This window comes from Eubalaena glacialis, chromosome 1 (assembly GCF_028564815.1).
Source record: "Eubalaena glacialis isolate mEubGla1 chromosome 1, mEubGla1.1.hap2.+ XY, whole genome shotgun sequence".
Classification (NCBI taxonomy): domain Eukaryota; kingdom Metazoa; phylum Chordata; class Mammalia; order Artiodactyla; family Balaenidae; genus Eubalaena; species Eubalaena glacialis.
In genome coordinates this window covers 61392435-61416231 of record NC_083716.1, presented here as the reverse complement: position 1 = coordinate 61416231, position 23797 = coordinate 61392435, and the positions used below count along the sequence as shown (strand labels likewise).

General features: G+C 52.2%; 1 protein-coding gene across 17 annotated transcripts in view; it reads right to left on the bottom strand.

Moving 5' to 3' along the window:
* CAMK2G (calcium/calmodulin dependent protein kinase II gamma) overlaps positions 1 to 20498 on the bottom strand; it is a 53966-nt gene extending 33468 nt beyond the window's left edge. For 16 of the 17 annotated variants that reach the window (XM_061180485.1, XM_061180340.1, XM_061180386.1 and 13 more), the window contains exons 1-4: positions 20360 to 20498; positions 18902 to 18996; positions 7811 to 7870; positions 476 to 530 (exon numbers count right to left, since the gene is read on the bottom strand). In XM_061180485.1, coding sequence (XP_061036468.1) covers positions 476 to 530; positions 7811 to 7870; positions 18902 to 18996; positions 20360 to 20424 — 275 coding nt within the window. In that variant the 5' untranslated portion in view covers positions 20425 to 20498. Of the gene's footprint in view, positions 1 to 475; positions 531 to 7810; positions 7871 to 18901; positions 18997 to 20359 lie in introns of those variants that run through there. The other variant, XM_061180459.1, reaches the window with a different exon arrangement.
* Between the last annotated feature and the right edge of the window lie 3299 nt (positions 20499 to 23797).

The following is a 23797-nucleotide window of genomic DNA, read 5'->3' as shown; positions in this document are numbered from 1 at the left end:
GACCCAACCCGGAAAATACCAAAGAGGCATTTCTAGGAGGTGAAGAGCCACTTTTAAGAAATTAAACCATAACCAAAGTGGAGGAGAGACCAACGGGAGCCTAGTTTATGACTAATAAAAGGTACCTTCAATTTCCCAGAATTTTTAAGGTCATGCAAAGACCTATGTTCTACTTCTTCACTAAGGACAACACACCAAGAAACAAGAAAAAAGCATCTGCACAAGGTGTGCTGCTGAACAGAAATGCAAGAGCAACGCCATCCCGGGGTTCAGAGCCCGGGGGAGATACTGAGCAAGGAGACCCTCGGCAACCTGCCCATTACCAGAGGAAGTTCAAAATCAAACCCCTCTCCGCGGGCAAAGGAGGGGGACCCTCGGCAGTGGCTGAAGACCCAGTTTAGGCCTTTTTTTCCAAGCCTTCCTCTTGAGCCGGCTGGAGGGAAAGGCCCCCACACCCTCAGAAAGCAGCACTTACAGGTCAAACACGAGGTAGTGAAACCCTTCTTCAGAAATACTGTCATGGAGGCGTACTGCAAGAGAGGAGATGGGGACAGAGATTAACAGAGAGAAAACTTGGAAATCCTACTCCTCTCCTCCTTGGCCACCCCAGCCCTGCCCCGTCCTGCCAGCCCCACAGGCTCTCTCCTGAGAATGGGCAGATGCCCAGCAGCCCCGGTCCAAGGCAACATGGCCACAAAGCAGAGACGATGAGACCCCAGGTCCAGAGCTCTGGTCGCCACCTCAGACTGCCTACAATGTAGGCGAGAGACAGAAGCTTTGTGGCTAAGAAGTAAGACAGGACGGAGAAAAGCAAGAACCTTCTTCCCAGAGGGGCTGGTCCCAGAGAAGGTAGTCCTGGGATATGACATGTGAAGGTGCAACGCAAAGCAAGCAGCACCGAGGGACACAGACTGCAGGGGGACAGAGAACAACAAGATGGGAGAGCCTGAGAGCCTGGAGTAAATGAGGACAGAAGAATTAGAGGGAGGGGAAGAAGTGGGAAAGGCAGAGCCCAGCAGGGAGGCGCGTGGAGGGAGGATGACAGATGGTGCGCACGGGAGGCAACACACAGAGTCAGGCGATGACAACAATAACCATTTATTAAGTGCTCACGACGTGCCAGGCCTTGTGTTAGGCTCTTTGCGTACATTACTTATGCTACAAGCATTTATTGAGTGACTACTGTGTGTTGGACCCTGTGGTAGATGGCGGGATTTAGGAAGGACATAGTACTGGCCTTCAAGGAGTTTATTATTCCTGATGACCACCCCGAGATAAGTATTACTCCCATTCCACAGATGAGGACACTGGACGCTCAGGGACATACAGTTTCTTGCCAAAGGCCAAAGATGTAGTGGGTCCAAATGTGAACCCAGCTCTTTCTGACTCCAAAGACTGGTCCATATCACTGTTTCCTGTAAGAAATGTGGAGTAGCCCACACACCCAGGCAACAAAGCAATGGAGCCCGGACAGAAACCACTCACGAATGTGCCTACAACAGCATCAAAGACGGCTCCGAGAGGCTACTGCATGGAGCTGCAGTAAAGGCTGCAAGAAAAGGCTGGCGAGCAGAATCCCTTCCCACTCCCCACCTCCAGAGCTCGTGGGCAAAAGCTCAACCTAATGTCTTCTGAGGTCTCCTCTTCAAGCCTGTGCCCACAAAGCCACCTCGGGGTTAAATGCCAACCCCTGAGCATCATTCTAATGCAAACACAACTTTGTTTTGGCCAACCATCCTAGCTGCTCCTGTCCCTTCCCTCACCTGCACTCTCTTGATGGGGAGCCTATGTTCCAAAGGGCTTCTTCTGTTTGACATTCACTCCATCCCTCAGCAGTTCCAGGAGCACCTTGCAGAGCACTTCAGGAATGGCCTGACACCAAACCAACCAGTGAAGTTCTTGGATACAAAGAAATCACAGTGTCTCTTCCATGTCTGGCCCCAACCAGCTCAAATGACAACTACCGTTTCCAGTGTGAGAGCATTTCATCAGGGCTGAGGCACTTTCCTACATACCCTTCCCACCAAAGCAAGATCAGCCGAATGTAAAATACAGGCACTCAGCCATCACTAGAGCCCTATGGTTTTTCTCACTTGACAAATGAGGACTCAGGCCTGCCAGGGCTAGAACCAGGGCCTGACAATTGTTTATGCTTCATATTGCCAACCTTATTAGATCTGATCTGGTTACTCAACCCAAAATTCCACCAGAACTCAGTATTTCTGCAATTTACCAATGGGATCAAAGGCAGGTGGTACTTCTAAAACCCCTCCTCCTCAAATGATTCTCTCCTATACTCGGGCACATAAGCTCATTCTTCTCTAGGCCTGTGGGGGACAGAAGGAAGGAGCTATAGACAGACCCCTGCCTCCCTTCCACCCTAACTGAGCCAGGCACGCTCAAGCGAGCTCCCCCAAAGCCCTGCCACCCTCCCTCCTCACTTGTGGGTCTCTGGCGGGAGTTGGTGTCTCACGCTGAGTCCTGCTGCAGCTGCTGCTACCTTGCTTCCAAGAGGACTTTCCATTTAATTAAAAATTTGCTACTAAAAAGCATTAAAGTGTGTAATACAAATAATCCGCTGGAAATCAGCTGTCCCAGAAGCTAAAGACTAGCTTCATTAGGGAGGTGACTAACAGCAGCAGGATGATGCACTAACAGGGCAGCAGGTACGATGCTAACAGCCACTCCCAGGGGAGTCCTGCCACCTGGCCCTGCCTCCCCAGGATCCCTGCCCCCAGACCCACCCCCCGAACCCAGCACAGCAGGGCTGAGAACAGGGCAAAAAGGGCAGGCACCCATGCCTCTGCCCAGACAGGGAGTCATTGGAACTTGCCCTTCTCCAGGAAGGCCACACACGGAGCCCAGGTGGGAGGAAGCTGGGAGGGGAATCAGAAGAGCAGAGCAGCAAAGGAAGACTAATCCTCCCAGGCCACCCAGCCCAGAGAACGGCTTTGATGTGTGTCTCAGAGCATGGCACCGCCAAGACAAGGAGGGACAGGTGTGCAAGGCTCCATCACTGAGCAAGACTGCTATCTTTTTTTTTCCATTTGTAAAGAAAATTAACAGGGGACTGAGAACAAGACGAGAAACTTGAATGCACCACTCTAACTGCCAACCTAGCAGATTCTTGATAATAATGACCCAAATTACAATACCTAACTCTTAGTTGAGCTGTTTCAATGTGCTTGGCATTGTGCCAAGTGCTTTTACACATGTTATTTGACTGAACCCTTGCATTAGCTCTGTCGGGTAGGTACTTCTATCACCTCCATCTAACAGGACAGGAAACGGTGGCTCCAAGAGAAACTCACCCAAAGTTATACTGAGTGGCAGAGCTGACACTTGAGGACAAAGCAAACTGACAGCAAGATCCCTGATTTTGTGGAACTGCCTGCCAGGGAGTCACTTTCTCCATCCTCTTAGGCAAAGGAGCTCCAACCTGTCCCCACTAGCCCTGGCCATTCTGATTCACTCAACAGTGTCCATTCGGCACCTCCCTGAAGCAGGCGTGACTGTACATGCCACGGACACAGCTGTGAACAAGGGAAACACAGCTCTGCCACTGCGCAGCCTCTGGGGGATCGGTGAAGACGGGCTTTAAAGAAGCACTTACACAAATGCATAACCAAGCAGTACTGTGCTGAGGGCTGTCAGGAAGAAGTAAAGGATGCTACGGATGCGTGGGGAAAAAAAAAATCCAACACCCAGGCTATTCCACAGTCATGAGAGGGTACGAAGGCCAAGGAGGACCAGACCAACTCTAGACAGGAAGATCTGGAAAAGGAGTATGAAGCATTTACTGCATTACAGTGATAAACCTAATTATTGTTCTTTACAAACTGTGGAAGGAAGAAGAGACCAAAAAAAACCACTCGATGTCTCATACCTTCAAGTACTGACAAAGCCACAACGCAAATTCTGTGGCTGTTTCCAATTCTTTAAAAACCACCCAACAGTATGCCACATTTTAACTAACAAACTTTGGTCAAAAAAGCACTGACAAAGTATCACTGTTCATGTCCTTGGAAATAACACAGTGGGAAGGAGGTCCTGTCATCCCATGGGCTGGTGAGGGATGAACGCTGTCCTCCAGAAGCAGGTGGGCAGGGATTTGGGAGCTGCTCAGTTATGATCCAATGTTTCCTTCTCTTTCTTTACAACTGCTTTTGCTACACTTACTATTAGCTGTATGGGCCCTGGGCCCAAGGTAAAACGCAGCCAGGCTTGAATAACTTGCGAACTGAGTTGGGTCTGGGAGTCTAGGAGGGATCACTTCTGGGAGTTGGAATCTCCATTTTCATCATTTCCATTTATTTCCTAGGCCTCCTTTGCTTGCTGAACCTTCTCAAAACAACTCCACGAAGAGGCACAGATGATAAAACGGAGGCACAGGTGGGTGAAACCATGTGCCGGAGGTCACAGCTAACCAGCAAATCCCAGATTCAAACCTAGAGGACTTGACTCTAAAGCCACAGACCTTTGCTTCTCCACGTGCAGTCCATGAGTCAGCAGCGTGAGCATCACCAGGAGATGTGAGGAAGCTCAGGTCCACCCCAGACCTACTGAATCAGAGTCTGAATTTTAACACAATCCCTAAGTGATTCACGAGCACATGAAAGTTTGAGAAGTGCTGCTCTAAACCACAATGCTAGACTGTGATGAAACTGCTGGGGCAGCTCAGCACGAAGGAAGACAGAGTCTATTCATTAGAGGAATTTAGAGCAGGGAGCAAGCAGGGCACAGGTAGAAGACACTTCATTCAGACTTTAGATGATTAGCACTACTGCCGTTTCCTCCTCTCAACTCCATGCCTCTGGCCACTCTCCCAGGGCTGTTTTAGGTCCTGCAGGATGCCTCAGAACCAACAGGCTTTAAAAAAAAAAAAAAGTAGACTTTACCTTTTAGAGCGATTTTGGGTTCATAGCAAAACTGAGAGTAAAGTACAGAGAGCTCCCACCTACCCCCTGTCCCCACACGCACAGTGTCCCCCACCATCAACATCCCCACCAGAGCAGTGCGTTTGCTACAGCTGAGGAGCCTACACTGACACATCATTATCGCCCAGAGTCCATGGTTTACATTAGGGTTCACTCTTCCAACAGGCTTTCAACTCCTGGGGCAGAATATCTATCAGGGAAAAAAACTGGGGGTGCCTGGCTCCTTGTACCAAATACCCTTCTGAATTCAAGTGCCTAAGAGTCTGACAATAACCAGAGGTGGACCATATGCTCTCTGCTCTCAGCTTCCTCAGTTCTGCACCACTCTTGGGCTGGTCCACTTGTATCCCTGAGGGACGGAGTTAGAGGCTAGAGCCAAAAGGGCCACAGCTCTGAAGGACGGAGCAGCGGAGAGAGGAGAGGAATACTGAATTAAGGGGACAAAACTGCCTCCTCTTCTGCCACAAGCCAGGTCCGGCTCCATGGCAACCCCGCCTCCTGGGCCTGCAGCTCCCCCACATCTCCAGGAGCCCTGGTTCCCACTGGATGCCAGACAGCCTGGCTAGCCTGCTCTGCCAGGACATGGTTCCTGACTCACCCTTCCCTCTCCCTGCCCTTGACCCCAAAATAGGGCCTCAGACCAACACGCCCAGGATCCGGGAGCAGTCGTGAAACGGAAGCACAGTTCTAGGCGATCAGATGCTGACAAAGGGAGTGTGCCTTGCCTGGCCTTCCCTGGGTCCTGCCCCCTCCCGAACAGAGCAGATGGCTGGGGTAGATGGTCACTCCACCTGCCTTCATTCTGAGCTGGGGGCAGGTGATTAAAAAGAACAAAAAGCGGGGGGGCTACCAAACCAAGTAAAGTCTAAAAGGTCAAAAAGTATATATCTAATTTAAAAGAAAACATAAAAAGAAGGCTCGGGCATTATTCAGCTAGAATCCGAGTTTTGTACTTGCCGGTTGATTCCCGATTGTCTTCATCCTACCCTGACCCTGCTGTGGTCAACCATGCCCGTGTCACAGGTAACGCAGACATGGTTCTGCCTCCTGCATCATCTACCCCACCCCTTGTTCTCCTCCCTCCAGGAGGACAATTCATCATTGCTCTACGAGTTGGTCACCTGGGACATAAGGAAAGGAAGTTGCTGTCCGCAGACCCTGAGACCCGGGACTGGAACACCAAAATGCTTCTGTGCTCGTGGATGGCTTTAGTCACCCACATTCTTTTTTCCTCCTGCTCTGGAACTGCTAGGTCAGAGGTCACAAGCTCACAAAGCCTAGAGGGACCAGGTAGGCAGTACAAATGTGAGATAACAGCAAACACAGTGGCCAGCGGGCTAAAGGGGCAGCCACTGCCCAGCCCCAGCTGATTCCGGCCACATATGGATGTGGGCTCAGCAGAGCCAAACCTTCTGATTTGAAAGATTGGGAAATAGAATTTTTTTCAAAATGTGAAATCTTGTTTTAAAATACTGGCAAACAATACAAATATTTTTAAACCACTGGGCCGGCCAAACAAAACACGCCTGAGTTTGTGACTGCTGTTTTAGCTGCTCCTCTCATCATTTCTCTTCTACCTAAGGCAACACTTCGGTCCCCACCGTCCTGTTTACAGGTGAGGGTCTAACTTCAGAGAGCTCCGGTAGTTCCAAACCCAGGAATTGTGGGCTGAGAGGTGCTGGCTCCGTGGAAGACTGCACCAGGCAGAGCTGAGCACCAGCGATGCCAATCTGCTTCGGGTGTAATCCAAGCTGCTGATTGCCATCTATAAAGCCCTGCACGGCTGCAGTTCTGGTTACCTCACAGCTCCTCTCCCCTTGGGCTGGAGTACGACCTCACTCTCCTACGTAAGAGCTCCCGGTGAGCACTCCAGCCCGAGATCTGGGAAGCTGGAGGCTGAGTACCTCTGGAGGAAGCATCGAGCTTCGGCAAGTCGCCTTACAGCCCCAGCTGCCAACCCAGCGGAGTGGGAGGCCTCCAGGGCACTGTGGGAGCCCCGATATTGAGGCTGTGCCTGAGGAGCGCGGAAAACGTGTTGTCCTTTGTGATGATCACAGCTTTCAGGGAAAACCTAGGAGATGCTCCCTGCTCTGCCTCAAGTCAAGCCCGGGGATTCTGCTGAGACACTGCAGCCAGCCCAGTTTCTGTTCCCTCTGCAAGAAGCACCGAATTGGGGCCAGCGTTTTTGGCAAAGACTACTTCAGCTGAACAATGTAAAACGGAGCCGGAGTGGGCTGTGGCAGGCAAACCTCCTCGGCTTTAGAGCAACCAACAATGTGCTCCTGTCCCGCATGTCAGGGTGGGAGCAGGGAGAAATCCTCTTATTTTTCTCCTTCTCCATCCGAGTGGCTCCTGCCATCCCATCTCCAGAGAAGCCAGGCGGGTGGGCAGCTTGCTTTCCCGGCTCTGGGGAATACAAACGGGAGCACCATGGAAACCCCCAGAGTGTGCACGACACTGCAACAGGAACAAAACTTTTTCAAGTCCAGAAACAAAATCCGGACCCTTTTATGACGGCCATGGAAGGCCCCTGGTGAGGGATGCTGGCAGGCTACTAGCCCAGAGCCTCACACGCTGAGGACCTGGACCTCAGCCCAAAGATGGAAGGAGAGGGGAAGAAAGCAAGTCTGAAACATATTCTGATACCTCACTCCCAACCCTGAGATGGCACCACAGGGATGGAGACACTCAGGTCTCTGAACTAGAACACCCCAGAATTCTGAGCAATATATGGCTGCTATCCTGCTTGGGCAAAAAAAGACACCAGGCAAAGGCCCAGGGACAGAAGTGGTTCCCTACACAAAAACAGTGGATTTCTGTTCTCTCCAACTTCCACAAAATGCCCAAGAAATGCTCTATATAAGAGCACTTACCAATGTTTGGATGCTTCAAAAGTCGGCATATCCGGGCCTCACGTTCTAGTTTCTGGTGATCTAAGAGCAGAAGAGAGAAAACAAAAGCCATCAAACATCCATTCTATTTGTGGCCACCTGGCTATTCATATGCTTTCAATTCTTAGGCACCAACTATGCCCTTTTTACAATTTGCTGAATTAATATAGCAGGTCACGGCAATTCTGGAGACAAGTATTAATGACAACCTTTTCCTGATGAAGAAGTGCCTTAGGAAAGCTTCCCAAGTTAGTGAGTGGCAGAGCCAGGATATGAATCCAGGCCTTTAACTAAAACTGTAGTGCTCTTTCCACCAGAGCAGGGATTTCACTGGGCCAGTGTGTCCAGAATCTCTTCCTTGTTGGAAATACTAATAATAATGGCTAAGTTTTATTGAACACCTACTACAAGACCAGATATTGTGCTAGGAGTGCTGCATATATTCTCTAATACAGTCTTCATGGCAACCCTGAAACATAATGATGCTGACAATGAAGATGGTGATGATTTGAAAAAAATAATAATACTAGCTAACATTTATTGAGAGCTTACTTCTACACCAGGCAGATACATATTTTAATTTAGTCTCAGAACAATGCTGTGAGGTTGGTAGTATTATGATGCCTGTTTTGCAGAAATCCTGCTTCTCCCCAGGATCCTCTTGGCTGTCCACTGCTGAGAGCTCTGACCTCTCGGCACTCAGGCTCTGGGGTTACTCTGTTTTGGTAAAATGACCAGAATCCAAGAGCCCACAAATCTAAGCAAGCTGTGTTGGTCAGTTCCTTCCCCAGGAAGGCAGAGCTCCAGGAAGTAGAAAGAGAGGCTGCTACTACTCAAAGCAAGGTGGCCTAGAAGCCCTGCCTACTCTACCCCCCAATCTCTACTTGCTGGAATCCTGCCAAAGTCACCTGCTTCACAGAGTCTTCCCTGTTCCTCCTGGTGGTCTGTGACTTCTCTCCCCATGACCCACCCCCGTCTCCCACAGCACCTCTTGTAATTCTCACATCACACATTAAATCATACATTAAATCTTTCGGTCACAAGCTCTTCAAAGGGTGGGACCTCTCTGCGTGATGCTTCCTAGAGTTCCTTCCATATCAGAGGCTTAATAACGGTTTGTCAATAACATTGACAGTAGTAGTAAAAACTACTATTTACGAAGCATTTACTATATGCCAGGCAGAGGCACGGATTATCTTATTTCATCCTCACAGAAACCCTGTGAAGTGGAGGATCTGATTAGCTCCATTACATTGTAAAGGAGGAAACTGAGGCTTAAAAGGTTCAAGTAACCTGGCCAAGGTCCCACAGACAGGCAGTGGATGCAGGTGGTCCGAGCCTAGAGCCCTCCTTCTCCATTGCTATGATGTGATGACAAGATAAAGAAAAGTGAGAGTATCAAGTAAAGACTCCAGGCTTTGGGGGGCATAGTCCAGTTCACCTCAACTTCTCCAGGTCCAGGCAGATACTTTCCCATCCATAGCTGCCAAGCAATTCCCGCCTCCCTTGGTAGGGGCTTCTGCCCATCCCACCTCTACTTAAATAGCAAAGAGCCTCTGTAAAGCCTCCCATGACCCTCACAACCCTCACAACCATCTTACCAGGCAGGTGCATTGATTATCCCATTTCACAGATGATAAAACAGGCCCAGAGAAGTTAAATAACTTGCCCGAGATCCTACAGCAGGAAAGGGATAGAACTGTGATTTCAAGCCCAGGCCTGCCTGAGATAATGTACGGATTATAGATGAGAAGGAATTCATATTTATTGTTTCACCAACCACCCTCAGCTTTGTCCTAAACTTTCCCTCTAGGGACAGCTCTGCTTTGTGGAAGAAGGACGTGGGGACAGGCAGAGATTAGTTCCTGCTGCCTAGCTAATCCATCCCAGCTGTTCAAAGATCTGGGTCAGGCCTTCCTTCCCATCCTCGAGTTCAGTATGACCACTGACCAGGATGCAGCCAGGAGAACTCCAGGTAACCCCACACTGCCTGGGATCCCTCAGGGCCAGGGACCTTCAGAAGGTAGGCAGTTGAGGAAGCAGCACTAGCCCTGCCTGGTGGCAGGGGGGCTTGCTTCTTCCAGATCTGGCCAGAGGATGTCAGGGCGACCCCACCTTCCTCCCCATCCCTGGACGTGGGATGGCGGTACCAAGCTAGTCACCCTAAAGCTGAAGACCCACCAGCCCTCTCTCTGACCACTCACCTCACACCCTCCAACCCCCAACTCTCGGGCTTGGCTGCCTGGGCAGGTGCAGGAGAACAGTATCTTGCGATGCGGAGGTGGCAGCTGAGGGGAAGGCCCAGAAGATTAATGTTTATCTCCTCCCTTAAGACTCTTACTGGCTAATAGTTACAGTTCCACAACAGCAAAAGCACTAAAAATACAGGTGCTCTGGCTTTATCAGTGACTCAGAGTAGGAAGAGAAGAGACACAGAGTCACACTCCCAGCTCCTTGAAGGAGCTGCCCAGGGTCCAGAGGGTCCTAGATAGTCACTTAGTTCGACCCTAACTCCAAGGAGCTGAGCCCCACGTTCTGCCCAAGGCCTGTGTCTCCTCTGAACCTCGGGCTGCGTCTTGGTCCTTGCTCTGATCCTTAGTCATGGAGTCTGGCCATTAACACATCAGCTTTGGAGTCAGAGAGCCCCAGACTGAGTCCCAGAGCCGCCACGTTGGGTGAGTTATTAAACCCATCTGAGCCTCATTCATTCACTCAGAAAATATTTATTGAGGCCTACTATGTGACAGGCACTGTTCCAGACGCTGGGGGTATGGCAGTGAACAAAAGAGATAACAATCCCCATCCTCATCGAGCTGATATCCTAGAGGAGCTGGGGGTGGGGAGGGACAGACAGTAACAACTGGATGGTACGTTAGATGTCGTGGTAAGTGCAATGGAGAAAAATAAAGCAGGGAAGCGGGAGAGTGGACACTTAAAATAGGTGGTCAGGGCACACCTCAGCAAGGAGGTGACGTTTGATTAGAACCTGAAGGAGGTGAGAGACTGAGCCAGGCACATAGCTTGGGAAAAAGTTTCTTCACTTCTAAAATGGAGGCAGCGATATCCGTGGATTAAATGATGTATTTGGGTAAACGCTCAGCACAGTGCCTGGCACACAGGGAGAGCCTCCTTTCCAAGGGCCCAGTGATAAGACAGATGAGACCTCCCAGGCTGGGCTTGTGCCCATGGCCATCACCAGAGACACGAGAGAGTCAGGCCCACTCTCCCTCAGCCTGGGCAGTCATGGGGTCCACAGCACAGCAACTGAGCCCTCCGACCTGGCTCCATCACAGCCTCCTGTTTGTGGGGGGGCCCACCTGTGTCTAGAGCCTACAGGGGAAGGTTAACAACAGGGGCTCATCAAACAGAGGACAGCCCAGGAAATGCCGCTGCCCATGGGATCCCTGGTCTTCCTCGGCCTCAGCCTTGCTGGCTGTGGCGCCCTGCCATCCCGAAGCTCTGCTCAATGAGCCGTGTGGTTTCTGCTTACCACGCTCTCCCTGCCTCCTTACTCCTCGCACAGCCAGCCAGCACCCCACCTCTCCAGCTATTGTCTCTTGTCCCTTTCCCCCCTCACTTCCGGTCCTGTTGTCCCCTCCAGGGCTGCTCCATGTCTGGGAAAAAGCAAAGGGCTCCACCCCAGCAGCAGTGGTGTTTGAGGAACAAGTAAGGTTTGCAGAGCATCTTTTCCAGATGCAAGGTCTGTCCTGTAAACTCGCATCCCCAGCCCCAAAAGGGGTGAGGCCACTGAACTGGCCTGGTCCACAGTGGTAGGTCCAGGTCCTGGCTTGGCATCCCAAGGTGATAACACATCAGCCGGTGCTCCTGTCACAAAGGCAGCCTTCTCCCTTGAGACCCCCCTCCTTCCAGTGACCACTGAGCTTGCCGTTCCTAGGGAACAGCCCAGACCTTCCAAGGCTGACCCTCTTCCCACCCACTTTTCAACTGGGCTCATCCCCACCCCCTCACACGGCCCAGCCCCCCCTTCCTGTTTGACAACGGCCACTTCCCGCTTTTGCACAGGGCCACTTCCTGCCTGCCTGTGCGCTACTGCCATGGAGAGACCCACCCCTGCCGGCCTTCAGCCCAGCTCCAACCATAGCCCTCTGCAAGGATTTCCCCTCAAGAGCAGAGGTGGCAACAGGAGCAGAAAGCAGAAGCGGCCGTTATCAAGATCCCGCTTCAGGCTTTCCTAACAGCCCACCCAGGGCAGAGCCAGGCCCTGGGACACAAGGATCCCTGGAGGCCTCACCTCTCCCGCTTTCTGCCCAAGCGCTTCAAGACTTGGTTCAGGGCACCACAAAGGCCGAATACCCTTGACAAGAAGGGCAGCAAGGAGTGACCAGATGCAGAAAAGAGGAAGCAGACAGTGAGGAGACGGTGCGTGGCAAAGGGGGGACAGAAACACCTCTCCCTTAGGACCCCAGGGGAGATGCCCACTCCAAATTCACTTTCCTTCCCCAACAGGATCGGGGCCCAGGGAGGGCCGGTCAGATTCTCCACAGCCCTGCAGAGACACGCTGGCTGATTTAGTGACATTTCTCTAAAACCACGAATGCCACCACCAGCTTCAACTAAGATCCTGCTGCCATCTAAACATACAACCCACTGTAAGTGGGAAAGGACACAGAGCCCTGCTCTGGCTATGGGGACTCTCCCCAAGTTCCAACCTCAATGACACCCTTGACTTCTCAAAGGGTATTTCAAAGGTTTGTGCCTGTGGCCCCAACATGGGTTAGGAAAAGCTTCCCAGAGCCTATCGAGTTCAGATGCTCGATGTGGGTCTCTCCTCTTGTTGCTCTTCCAAGTGCCCCCCTCCAGGCCCCCCGGAGATATCGCTCCGAGAAGTATAAACAAGGGCAGCATAGGGATTTGGTGTCATAATCCACATTCCCCAGCTGCTTATAAACAGCCCCTGGCCTTGGGCACTGACTAGTGGGAATCCCAAGCCACAGTCTCATTGACCTTACCCTGACATTGTGATGCCACATCCCTTCCTCTTTGAATCTCACTCTAAAGGTGCAAAGTGCCCAGTTAAGAGCAAAGTCCGTGTATCATGTAACAGCAGGGGCCACAGCTTCTAATTCCTTCACACCCATACACCCGGGGACTAGCTGAGGGTTGTGAATACAGTGAGATGGAGCCTGAAATGTGCCCACGTGAACCCCCGGGGCTCTGTCCTTTAACCTGGTGTCCCCCCCTTCTCTTCAGTCCTAACTCGAGCAGTTTTAACTGGGCGACACAAAGACCTGAGCCCTACTTTGGTCTCTGAATCTTAAGACAAGAGAAGCTTTAACTAAGGAGGAAAAGGAGGGAGGCACCAAGAAGTGCCCCATAGTGAAAGTCTCCCAAACCAGCTTGGACAGAGAAAATCCCCATGGGGTCACTAGCAAGCCCCAAGAAGGCAAGGCTCTGCCTCTGGACACTCTCAAGGGCCAGAACAGGGTCAGCCGCTGAGTTCTCCATGCCCCTGGCAGGGCTCTGGGTGCCTGCAGCCTTTGCCCACTGTTTTGGTGACATTTCCTTCATGGTAACCAGCCCCAAGTAAAACATCCCAGGAAGCAGCCCCTAAAAATAGCTCCTCCCAGGGCAGCAGCAAGCAGGGGGAGGGGAAAGAGAGGGAGGAGAAAAGAGGGGAGCAGATGGGAAGCTGCTGCTGCTGATAGAGCCCAGGAAGTAGAGGTGGTGTTGGGGGGAAGTGGCTGGAAATATCCCCATCATAGAGCGGTCTCTACCCACAGAGGTGGTTACAGATGACAGCAAGACCTAGCCAGCAGCAAGGAGGGATTTGCTCCACTGGGCTTAGAGCTCTGCGCCTAGATGGAGAGGTACGGGGGTGATATATCAGGATTTATCACAGGAAGAAAATATCCAGAATATGTATTTTAAAGGGAAGAGTCAAAGGGTAAGTGGAGTCAAAGGGTAAGTGAAGTCCATACTGCTTAAGGATGCTGGGATCTGAGCACTGGCAAAATCACTGGCGTGCCTACATCTCAAAACAAACCAATCTTTTGTGTCTTGGTTTCCCCACTGGCTGTGGGACAGATCTGGCTGGCCAGGGGCAGAAGACAAAGGGCCTCTGCCGAGAGGCACTCAGAAGGTGCAAAGTGCCCATTTCTTCCTGTCACCACCCTTTTGGCACCCAGGGGATCAGGCCCATGTCAGCCCGCCAAGGCTGTCCAGAGAGCAGCAAGCACAGAGATGGGGCAGAAGCCTGTCACACCCACTCCTCCCCTTCCCTGTCTCCAGGCTCAGCAGAGAATGGGGTCAGCCACTCACCTCTAGGGTTTCAGCACAGCCTCAAAGCTTGGAGCACAGCTCCTAACAAGGGACCAGAGCAAGCAGCAGGAAGAAGCAAGCAGCAGGGCTTCCCCTACAGGATGGGGCCACCTTCCAACCTCCATCTCCACCCTATGATGCCAGCACCCCAAGTCACTCGGGGAAGGGGTGGGAGGGCAGGGAGGCAGGCCGGCCAGTGTTGTGTGAGCTAAGTCGCACAGCTCAAAGCATGACTGTGTGATGAAACTGGCCCTTAGCACAAAGAAGGGGCCTCCAGGCTGCTTCTTCATCTACCCAGGGGGAAGGGTCAGAGGAGCTCCTTCACTTATATACAGGATGCCCATTTCTCTGTCAACAGAAATTGGTCTGTTTTATCCTCAGGAGGAAAGCACGGTTTTGGATCTAATATCTAATCTCCTTAAATGCTTCCTCAAGTCTCAGAGTCCCAGCGTTCCCATGCTGCATAGATTTCTCTTTCTTCTGCCCCTCCCTCATTGCTGTATCACCCTCCTCTCTCTTCATCCTTAACAGGAAAGTCTCACTTGGAGATACCACAGGGGACACAAATGTCATGGGGGCTACTCAGGCCAACACTAAGGGGGTGGAGACTTTTAGCTGGCACCACCCAGGGGGATCCTATTTCACTCCTCAGGGCCAGCTGGACCCAGAAAGGGACAGCCTTTGCCCTTCTGGTGGCCAACACGCCACAACTCCAGCCACTCAGCTTGCCACAGCCTTGGACACGAACTGGCACCCCAATCTGGGGGCTCAGAAGCAGGCCTCTAATCACAGAACAGCCCACGTACACAGATGGCCACATTACCGGCCAAGACACCACCTGGAGAAGGCTGGGCTAAGGTGTGTCTGGTAAATCTCAGAGAGCATGGCAACAGCAACTGTCACAGCTGTCGCTGACTTTAGACGGCATTTCTTGAAGTGTGGCTCAGGGTCTACCTGCATGAAATTCACTAAGGCACTTGTTAAAAATGTAGATTCTGAGGCTCCACCCCAGACCTCCTGAAGCAGAATCTCTGTGGACAGAGCCCAGGAATGTGCATTTTTAACCAGTCTTCAAGGTGATCCTCTTATACACTAAAATTGAAAATTGCTGCTTAGAGGAAGTCCCAACATTGCCCTATAAGGCCGTTTATGACACGGAAGGAAGATGATAAGCTGCACTATCTTCCTATATCTCCCACCTGCTTTATTCTCCAAGCACAGGTCTTTAACCTCATCTGTCCTCCCCTACAGCTGTGTCAGGCCTACAGCCTGGCTCCATGGATGAGAAAGGGGGAACCCAAGCCAGCACCAGGGTACAAGGGATCCAGCAACTTGGCTATGAGTTTCCTGAGCGCCAAAGCCAAAAGGCAACCAGGCTGGTTACACAGTCCATTCATTCAACAAGTATAGGAGGCTCAATATGTATCAGGCACTTTGCTGTATCAATATGTATCCGGCCCCGCCCACACCAAAGTAAAAGAAACAGATATGGTTCCTACCTTTACCTCCCAGGTCCTGAGGAAGGGGAAAGCTTTTGCTTACATTTAGCTTCAACAGAAATTTCTTCACATGGGGTATACAGATTAAATAAATAAATAAACAAAGCAAGTGCTGTAACAGATTTCATAATATTGTTTCCGATAGCACCTCTTAGTAAGGCTAAGTATCCCATCATAGTGAAAGCAATTGGAACTCAGATAAATGGTCCAAATAGAGAAGTTTCTTATGATCTGAACTGCTCCAAAGATAAATCCTAAACTATGTAGAGAAAAGAAAGGACCATTTGCCCTTCAACTGTAGCAATATGGGAAATGCTTTGGATATAAGCAAGAGAGTGGGATATAAAATGTTATGCTCCACGAGGTGAAAATCTATATGCATATGAATAAAGATAAGAAGAGAATATGAAGATTTAAAAATAAAAAAAGACATAAGGGCTCAGGCTTCTGGGGGAGGGGGTGCTCTTAAATCTTAAAATAACGACTTATCATTGCCATCACCTGGCCCACTAGCTCTGCATCCAAGCCTATTTTAAATGCCTCCTGCAGCCTAGCTGAGAGCTAAGCTTGGAACCACCGGCTCCCTTAAGAGCCCCAACTCTACACCTACTGCTGTTCCAAAGCAAATGGAGTGACGTTATGTGACTTTCAGTGACTCTACGTGGACAGGTCCGCAGACAACAACAGCGCTCAAGGCTCAGCCACGTGAACTCCCTACCTTGTCGCCCAGCCACCACCGTGGGCCCCCGAGGCCACCATGACAAGAAACAACAGAGCAAAAGAAGGATTCCCACCCAGAGCTGACCCCCCAGAAGACCAGGTGATCTCTCCCCATGCCTCCTGGGCTACCTTACCATGGATGCCAAGGAGAACCAGCCCGATACGCTCTTTTTCACTCGGCAGCACAGAGGATCACAAACAAGAAAGATAACAGGCAGAGAGACTCAGCAAACACAGCAAGCTCCTTCAGACCCTCATGGATGACCCTGGTGGGCCCACCACATTCCCAGACACAGAAATCCAACACCTGTGGAGCCCCAGACAGACAGACAGCGACGAGTGAAACCCAGCCCCAGCCGCTGCACCTTTATAAAATATACAGCGTAAACTGAGAGGCTGCAGGGAAGCCACGGCCTTCACTCCCTAACCCCATGGGCACCAGCCTAGTGGGCACTGGCCCAACCCTCCCCAGGAGCTCACACCCCCCACGCCCACACCTACAGCACAGCCCATGGATGGCTCTCTCCATCTCCAAGACAACACCCTCCCACTCTCAACCTCCAAACAGTACGGGCACTTACATATTCCTGAACTCTCTTGTTGGCATCTGTGCCTATCAGCCAGGACCAGGCCTCTGTCCCAGAGTTAACCTGGCACACAGGCCACACAGCAGAGCCCCAGTTTTGGCATAACCATCTCGAGAGAGGGGGAGTTGCTGCCTAAAGCATATGATCTTACACAAGAATCTTCTTGAGGAGAAAAGAAATGAAACCTCATCCCATTTGGGCAGGGAAAGAAAGATATCAGCTGGGAAAGATGGGACAAGGTTGAAAGAAGGTGAGGACTGGAAAGGGACATGATCACATAGGTTAGGGAAGTTCAGGTGGGTAGGGAAGGAGTAGAAAATGATGGCCCAAGGCAGGCAGCTCCACAAAGTCACCACACCAGCTATCCTCATCCCAGAGTTCAGCTCCCAGCTGTCTCTCTCTCTCCCTCCCTCACCCCTGGGTCAGAGGACAGTGGTGCGATGAGGAAAGCAAAGCATTGCATCATTAACTGGAGACACCAGACACCAGCCCCATTTCTGATGCACCAGGGCTATGCTGTGTGGGCACGGGGAGGTATCCATTCTCAAACCGTCATCCCTGCCTGCGCCCTGCATCCTTGGCCAGAGGATGTCTGCCAAAGAGTCCAGCCCACCGCATTGTCCCGCCTCCCCATGGAAGGAGGGCATCTGACTGCCCACATATCTCTATGGCAACCATCGCCTCCGACTCAAGGTACCCAGAGAGAAAGAAAACAAACAAATAAGTCAACTTAATAGCCAATGTAGAGGAACAGCAAGAGACAGGGGCTGGGAGGGAGACAGCAAGACAATCCCTGCTTGTGGGGATGAGAGAGGCCCTCCCAGCCAGGAGGCAGACACAGCCCTGCTAAACAGGTCCCAGAATAATTGACATGACAGAAGCCCACTGTCATTTTATAGCTTCTCCAATGCTTAGGGACATCTATTACATCTCTTACCCCAGAGACGCCCAGGTCATTACTAGCCATGGCCCACATCTTCTCCAGCGCATCTGTCCTGGCTCCTAATATATTTATCGCATCCTATTGCCTAGTCTTAATTCCTTTCTATGAGTCTCATAACCTTTGTCTTGGTGCTACACCCTGCAGCTCTCGATGACCTGACCCATCCACATACCTCCATACTCACCACACCTGTTCACAGAGCACTTCACACATTGTTGGGTCTATACCTATCAGATGAGGTGAGTTTGGCAAGCACCCAATACAAGGTGCAGGGAGTGTAGGTTCAAGGTGTGAGAGACAGGGCCTGACCCTCCTGGCCTCAGGTACTTGGAAGGATCTCACAAGTTAGGCCCCCAGTCCTGGGTCTTCACAATTCTCAGATCCCGAGGCCAAGCTGCTCCCACTCTGACCAGGCCATTGAGATTTCCAGACCATGAGGCATCAGCCTCCACCCAGGACAGACTGCATCTGCTGTTGCTGCACCACCAACTTTGTAATTTGATCAAAAAAGCAATCAAGTTCATCTGGCAGGATTTGTTCCTGAGAAGCCCTCGCCAGTAGCAGCCTCCCCTGATGTTTACAGATTCCCTTCCCTTGGGAGTCTGTTCTGCCGCCTGCTGGGCAGGGGGAGGTTGGATTTGTCAGAGCTGTTCACTTACTGCATTTTCATCTTAAGTCCCCACTGGGGCACAGGGACTCGGACAGGCCTGGAGTGGTTACCACTGCCCCAAACACAGACTCCAAATGACCCAAATGAAGAGCTAGCCACCCACCACTCCCCATATCCTCCACCTCCATAAAAACCAAACTCCCTTGAGCCTTCACAGACTACTCCTCCCAGCAGCAACCTACATCTCTTACATCTTCATTCTTTTCTACCTGTTCCCCATACAATTCCTTGCCTGGTTTCAAAGTCCACCCACCCTGAAATCCCAATGCTTCTCCAAGTGCTAAAACGCACAATCCCCAACTCCTGGAGCATCTTCAGAAGAATCCATAGCCCTTGGAGGCACCCTTGGGAGAGACCAAGATGGGGAATACTCACCCCGGGCAGATAACTTCTTGGTATTGATGATTTTGGCTGCATACTCCTGCGTGGAGGTTTTCTTCACACACCTGCGGACCACAGAGAAAGCACCCCTGGAGGGAGAAGGGGGAAAGAACTGGGAAACGGAGCAAACACACTTCAGGTCTGAGGACAGTGATGCTCCCATCACTAGACCTTTAGCCAAAATCACACACACACACCAGCATAGTACCTATCACCATCCAACATGGAGCCGAAGGATGTGGCCTCGGCAGGACACTCAACAGATGTGGGTGGAGGACCACCCTACTCCCACACCCACATCTAGTTCTGGGCAAAGCAACAGCCCTAACCTCAGGCTGTGCGTCAAGCTGGTGGCAGATGCTTAAAACACACACCTGCTGCATCTCACGGACAGCCCTGCAGTCCCGGCCTAGAGGACCCGGAGAAGGCAAGAGACCCTGCCCTTTTCTCAGCAGGAATAGTTGGGGGTAGGAGGAGAGATTAGAAAGAAGGTATAATCCCCTGAGAGAGAAATCTCCCTCAACCATGGGGGAAGGTGAGGAAAGTGAGGCTCAAATCCCCCTCACCCGGCTTCATCCCACTGCATCCTGGCTCAACTGACAGCAGGGAAAGAGAGGATCCAGTTGTGGGTCTCAGACATCAACAGCTCCCCTTCCCCATGATATTTCCCTCTACGTCCGCACCCCCCCCCCCCCGCCCAGTCCCCCACGGGAGCTCGCACTCTCCAGCTCTGGAAACATCTAGGGGGGCGGGCAGGGCGGGGGCTGCAGTGGCCGGGCTCGCCGCCGCGGGTGGGGGTGGGGGTGGGGGGCTGGGGCTGCTGCAGCGGCCTGCTCAGTGCGGAGGGGAGGGGGATGCTGCGGCTGCGGCGCGCGGCTCCCGGGACCGCTGCAGGGATGGGGGGAGGGGACGGGGGTGCTGCAGCACTGCCCAGCAGTGGGGCTGGGATCCTGGAAGCTGCACTAGCCGGGGGCGGGGCCGGGTACCAAACATCCCCCCACACCCGGGCACCGCAGCGGGGTTGGAGCTGCAGGGCCGGGGAGGGTCCTGAGTGCCAGGCGCGTGTGACATAGGACGGGATGCTGAATGAGCTCCTGAACTGAGTGGGAAGGAGGCAGCGGGCAGGTGGGGTCGGGATGGGGGGCGCCTGAAGGCTGCAGGAGGGGCGGGGCTGGGGGGCGCCCAGGAGCTCTCCAGGGGTTGCAGTCCCCGCGGCAGCGCGGGGTGCAGCAGCCCGGGCAGCTGCTGCAGGGCGCGGAGGGCGCTGAGGGGCAGGGAGCTGGGGGCGACGGGGCCCCCGGAGGCGGCTGGCGGGAAAGGCTGGGGGTGGGGCGGGCCGAGGGGGCGCTGCAGCGGCTGGTGCAGGGCCGGGGGGCGGGGCGAGGAGCCGCATAGCGCCCGGGCGGCGGGGGCAGGGTGGGGGAGCCCCGGCGGGCGGCGAGCGAGCCGTACTTGCCGAGCTCCTCGAAGAGCTGGTAGTCGTCGGTGAAGCGGGTGCAGGTGGCGGTGGTGGCCATGCTGGCGGGCGGGCGGACGCGGCGGTGCAGCCCGCGCCGACGTCGGTGCACAGTCACCGCCGCCCGGCCGAGGGAGCAAGAGGAGGAGACGGGGCTGAGCCCGGCAGCACCGCGAGACTTTACCGGGGAGAGCGAGGGAGGGAGGGACACCCCCGCGCCGCCCGCCAGCCCCGCCCCCAGCCCCGCCGGCCCCCTCCCGCCCGGCCCCCGGCCCGCCCCCGGGGAGGGGCCTCCCGCCGCCGGCCCCGCCCCACCCAGGGAGCCGTCTGGGCTGGGTCGAGCGCGCGGGGGAGCGAAGGGGAGTGGCGGGGGAGGTCTCAGCCCCGGGCCGCCAGGAGGGAGCTGAAAGGTTCGCGACCTGTGGGCTTGTCTCAGGGCGGACCCTACAAGTGCTCAGAACGTGCGTGCGAGTGTGTGTGTGTTGGGAGTGTGTAGGGGTCTGGACCACCGAGTTTTCTGGTGAAGCTCCACACTCGAGTCCGGCGCACACGATGTGGAGAGAGGGCCAAGGTCAAAAAGCCCGTGTCACACTGCACACTCGGGAGACGCCCCCAGTCTGTGCAGAACCAGCTCTCAGCAGCCTTCCCTCGAGAAGCTGACAGTCTAGACTTGTGTAAGCATCAGGGCCATTATTAGATAAAACCCTTCAGGCACGGTTTGTTCAGGGAGACCAGGCCAGGACGAAGGATGCAGGTGGAACTCTGCCTTCCTGCACTCCAACCTTAGAGATGAGAGAATGTTCTCTCTCCGGCCAGCAAAGAAAGGGATGAAATGGGAACCATTTAGAAAAGGCTTTGTGCGGTGTGGGCTAGAAGAGCAAGTGGAAGGAAGAAAAAAATAGCCCCATTTTATTGCAGGCACCCTTTATTTTATTTTATGGCACTCATCACATTGTGTAATGATATGTTTACTGGTATGAGAGGCAGTAGAGCAAGAGCATGGCTGTCTTAAGAGTGAGCTCGGGGTCAGACTGCCTGACTTGGATTTCTGGGCAACTCACTGACCAGCTGTGTGACATCCGGCAAGTCACTTAGTTTGTCTGTGCTTCAGTTACCTTATCTGAAAACTGGGAAGAGTAATAGTAACTAACTACCTCACAGAGTTTTGAGTATTAAATGGACTAAATCACGTAGAGCACTTAGAACAGTACCTGGTACCTAAGTAGAAGAGTGTTAGCTATCTGTTTAATATTTGCCGTCCCACTAAATTGTAACAGGGCAGGGCTTCTGCCTCCTTTGTTCACCACTCTTTACTCAGCCCCAGACACTTAGTAAATATCTGTGGAATGAAGGGACTCCTTGGGGCCCTGGCTCCTGTCTCCACTGTCAGAGGATGGTAGGACGGAGGCACACAACTGTCTCGGCAGAGGAGAAACAGGCCGGGCAGGTTCCTGACCTGCCCGGGCAGCTGTACCCCAAGTCAGAGGCCAGCCCCTCCTGGGCAGGGCGGAGCTCAGCCAACTGCTGCAGCTCAGTCTTGATTACAGCAGGACGCCCACTGGGAGTTGGGCCTCCATTGTCAGCAGGCTGGCTCGCCCGGAGAAGGCAGCTGAGAGGCTGAGAGGCGTCCCAGCCTCCCAGACCACCTCCCTGAGAGGGTGGGTGGAGCAAAGCTCCCAGGGAGGGCTCCTCTCCTTTCCTTACCCAACAGCCCTTGGAGCTGGTTTGAGAACCAGACTGCCCAGTGGGGGTGATTAAGGGAATAGGAGAGGAAAAGCATTAATAGATTGCCTGGGAGGAGGGCAGAGGGCAGAAGGGAAGGGTTGAGGTCACAGAATATCATGCCCCACCCCTCCTCAGGGCAACAGGAAGTAAGGCGCTGGGGAGTAAGGCCACTTCCTATCTCGAAGCACCGGGGTAAGAGCCTGGTTCCAGTGTGGGGCAGGGCAATGAGATTGTATACACGTGGATGACAGTAAATCATCCACCTTAAAGGCAGAAGTGACGGCTAGCCTGCACTCTAGTAACAAGGCTTGCATATTAATCATCAGTGTGTCATTCCTGAGCCCTCAAGGCAACTTGGTTCCCGACCTCCAGATGCTGAAACTTTATATTCATTAATGTAAGGCGGAGTGAGAAGATGGAGAAACGTCAGAACAAGCACAGACCAGGGCTGTCACGGAGGCCCCTAGGGTATCCCAAGGGAAAACAGAAAAACAGGACTACAAACCTGACCTGTTCCAGGCAGAGGGTGAGGGTTCTACTACCTTATTTCTCCCTCCCTCCCTCACTACTCTCAGCAGCCTCTCTGACGTGGCCACAGTGGCCATTGGAGCCTACAGACACCTTTGTGTGCACACACAAACACACCCTGGCACGCACACTCCTTGATCCCCATTGCTGTAGCACCCATACAAGCTCCAGCTACCCCATGGCAATTAGAGGGAAGATACATATAAACAATAACGAGTTTGCCAGCTCCCTGCACATCTATGTATCTATGGCAACCTCATGGGGTCCAAGAGTGGCTATGTTCTATTGCAGCCGGTCCCCTGGGCAGCACCAGCACTCAGGCCATGCCCACAGAGCGGGGAACAGGGATTACACAGGAAATGGATTTCCTGATAATCACCAGAGGAGCTCCACTAGGTGGACCCTCCGTCATTCTGCTGGTCTTTCCCTTTGAAGTCTCTGAAAATTACACTTCTCCTTGAATGAGAGAAGCTTCCCTTCCTAATTTTGGAATGCAATTTTAGAGTATAAAGTTACTTACTCTTCAGAGTTGAGGAAAATGGGGCAGTTGAAAGTGAGGCTTTCTTTTTATTGAAGTATAGTTGACACAATATTATGTTAGTTTCAGGTGTACAGCAAAGTGATTCAGTTATATATTTGTATATATTTTCAGATTATTTTCCATTATAGGTTATTATAAGATATTGAATATAGTTCCCTGTGCTATGCAGTAAATCCTTGTTGCTTATCTATTTTATGTATCATAGTTTGTATCTGTTAATCCCATACTCCTAATTTACCCCTTCCCCCCTCCTTTTCCCCTTTGGTAACCATAAGTTTGTTTTCTATGTCTGTGAGGCTGTTTCTGTTTTGTCAATAAATTCATTTGTATTATTTTTTAGATTCCACATATAAGTGATATCATGATATTTGTCTTTGTCTGACTTGCTTCACTTAGTATGATAATCTCTAGGTCCATCCATGTTGCTGCAAATGGCAACATTTCATTCTTTTTTAAGACTGAATAATATTGCATTATATATATATACCACATCTTCTTAAACCAATCCTTTGTTGATGGGCATGAAAGTGAGGTATTTAAATGCAAGAGGGATGACACTCTTGGAAACAAAGAATAGGTACCTGCTTGTTATGGGATGTTGTAAAATAAATTTGAAGAGAATTCAGTCTTGTACTGCAAG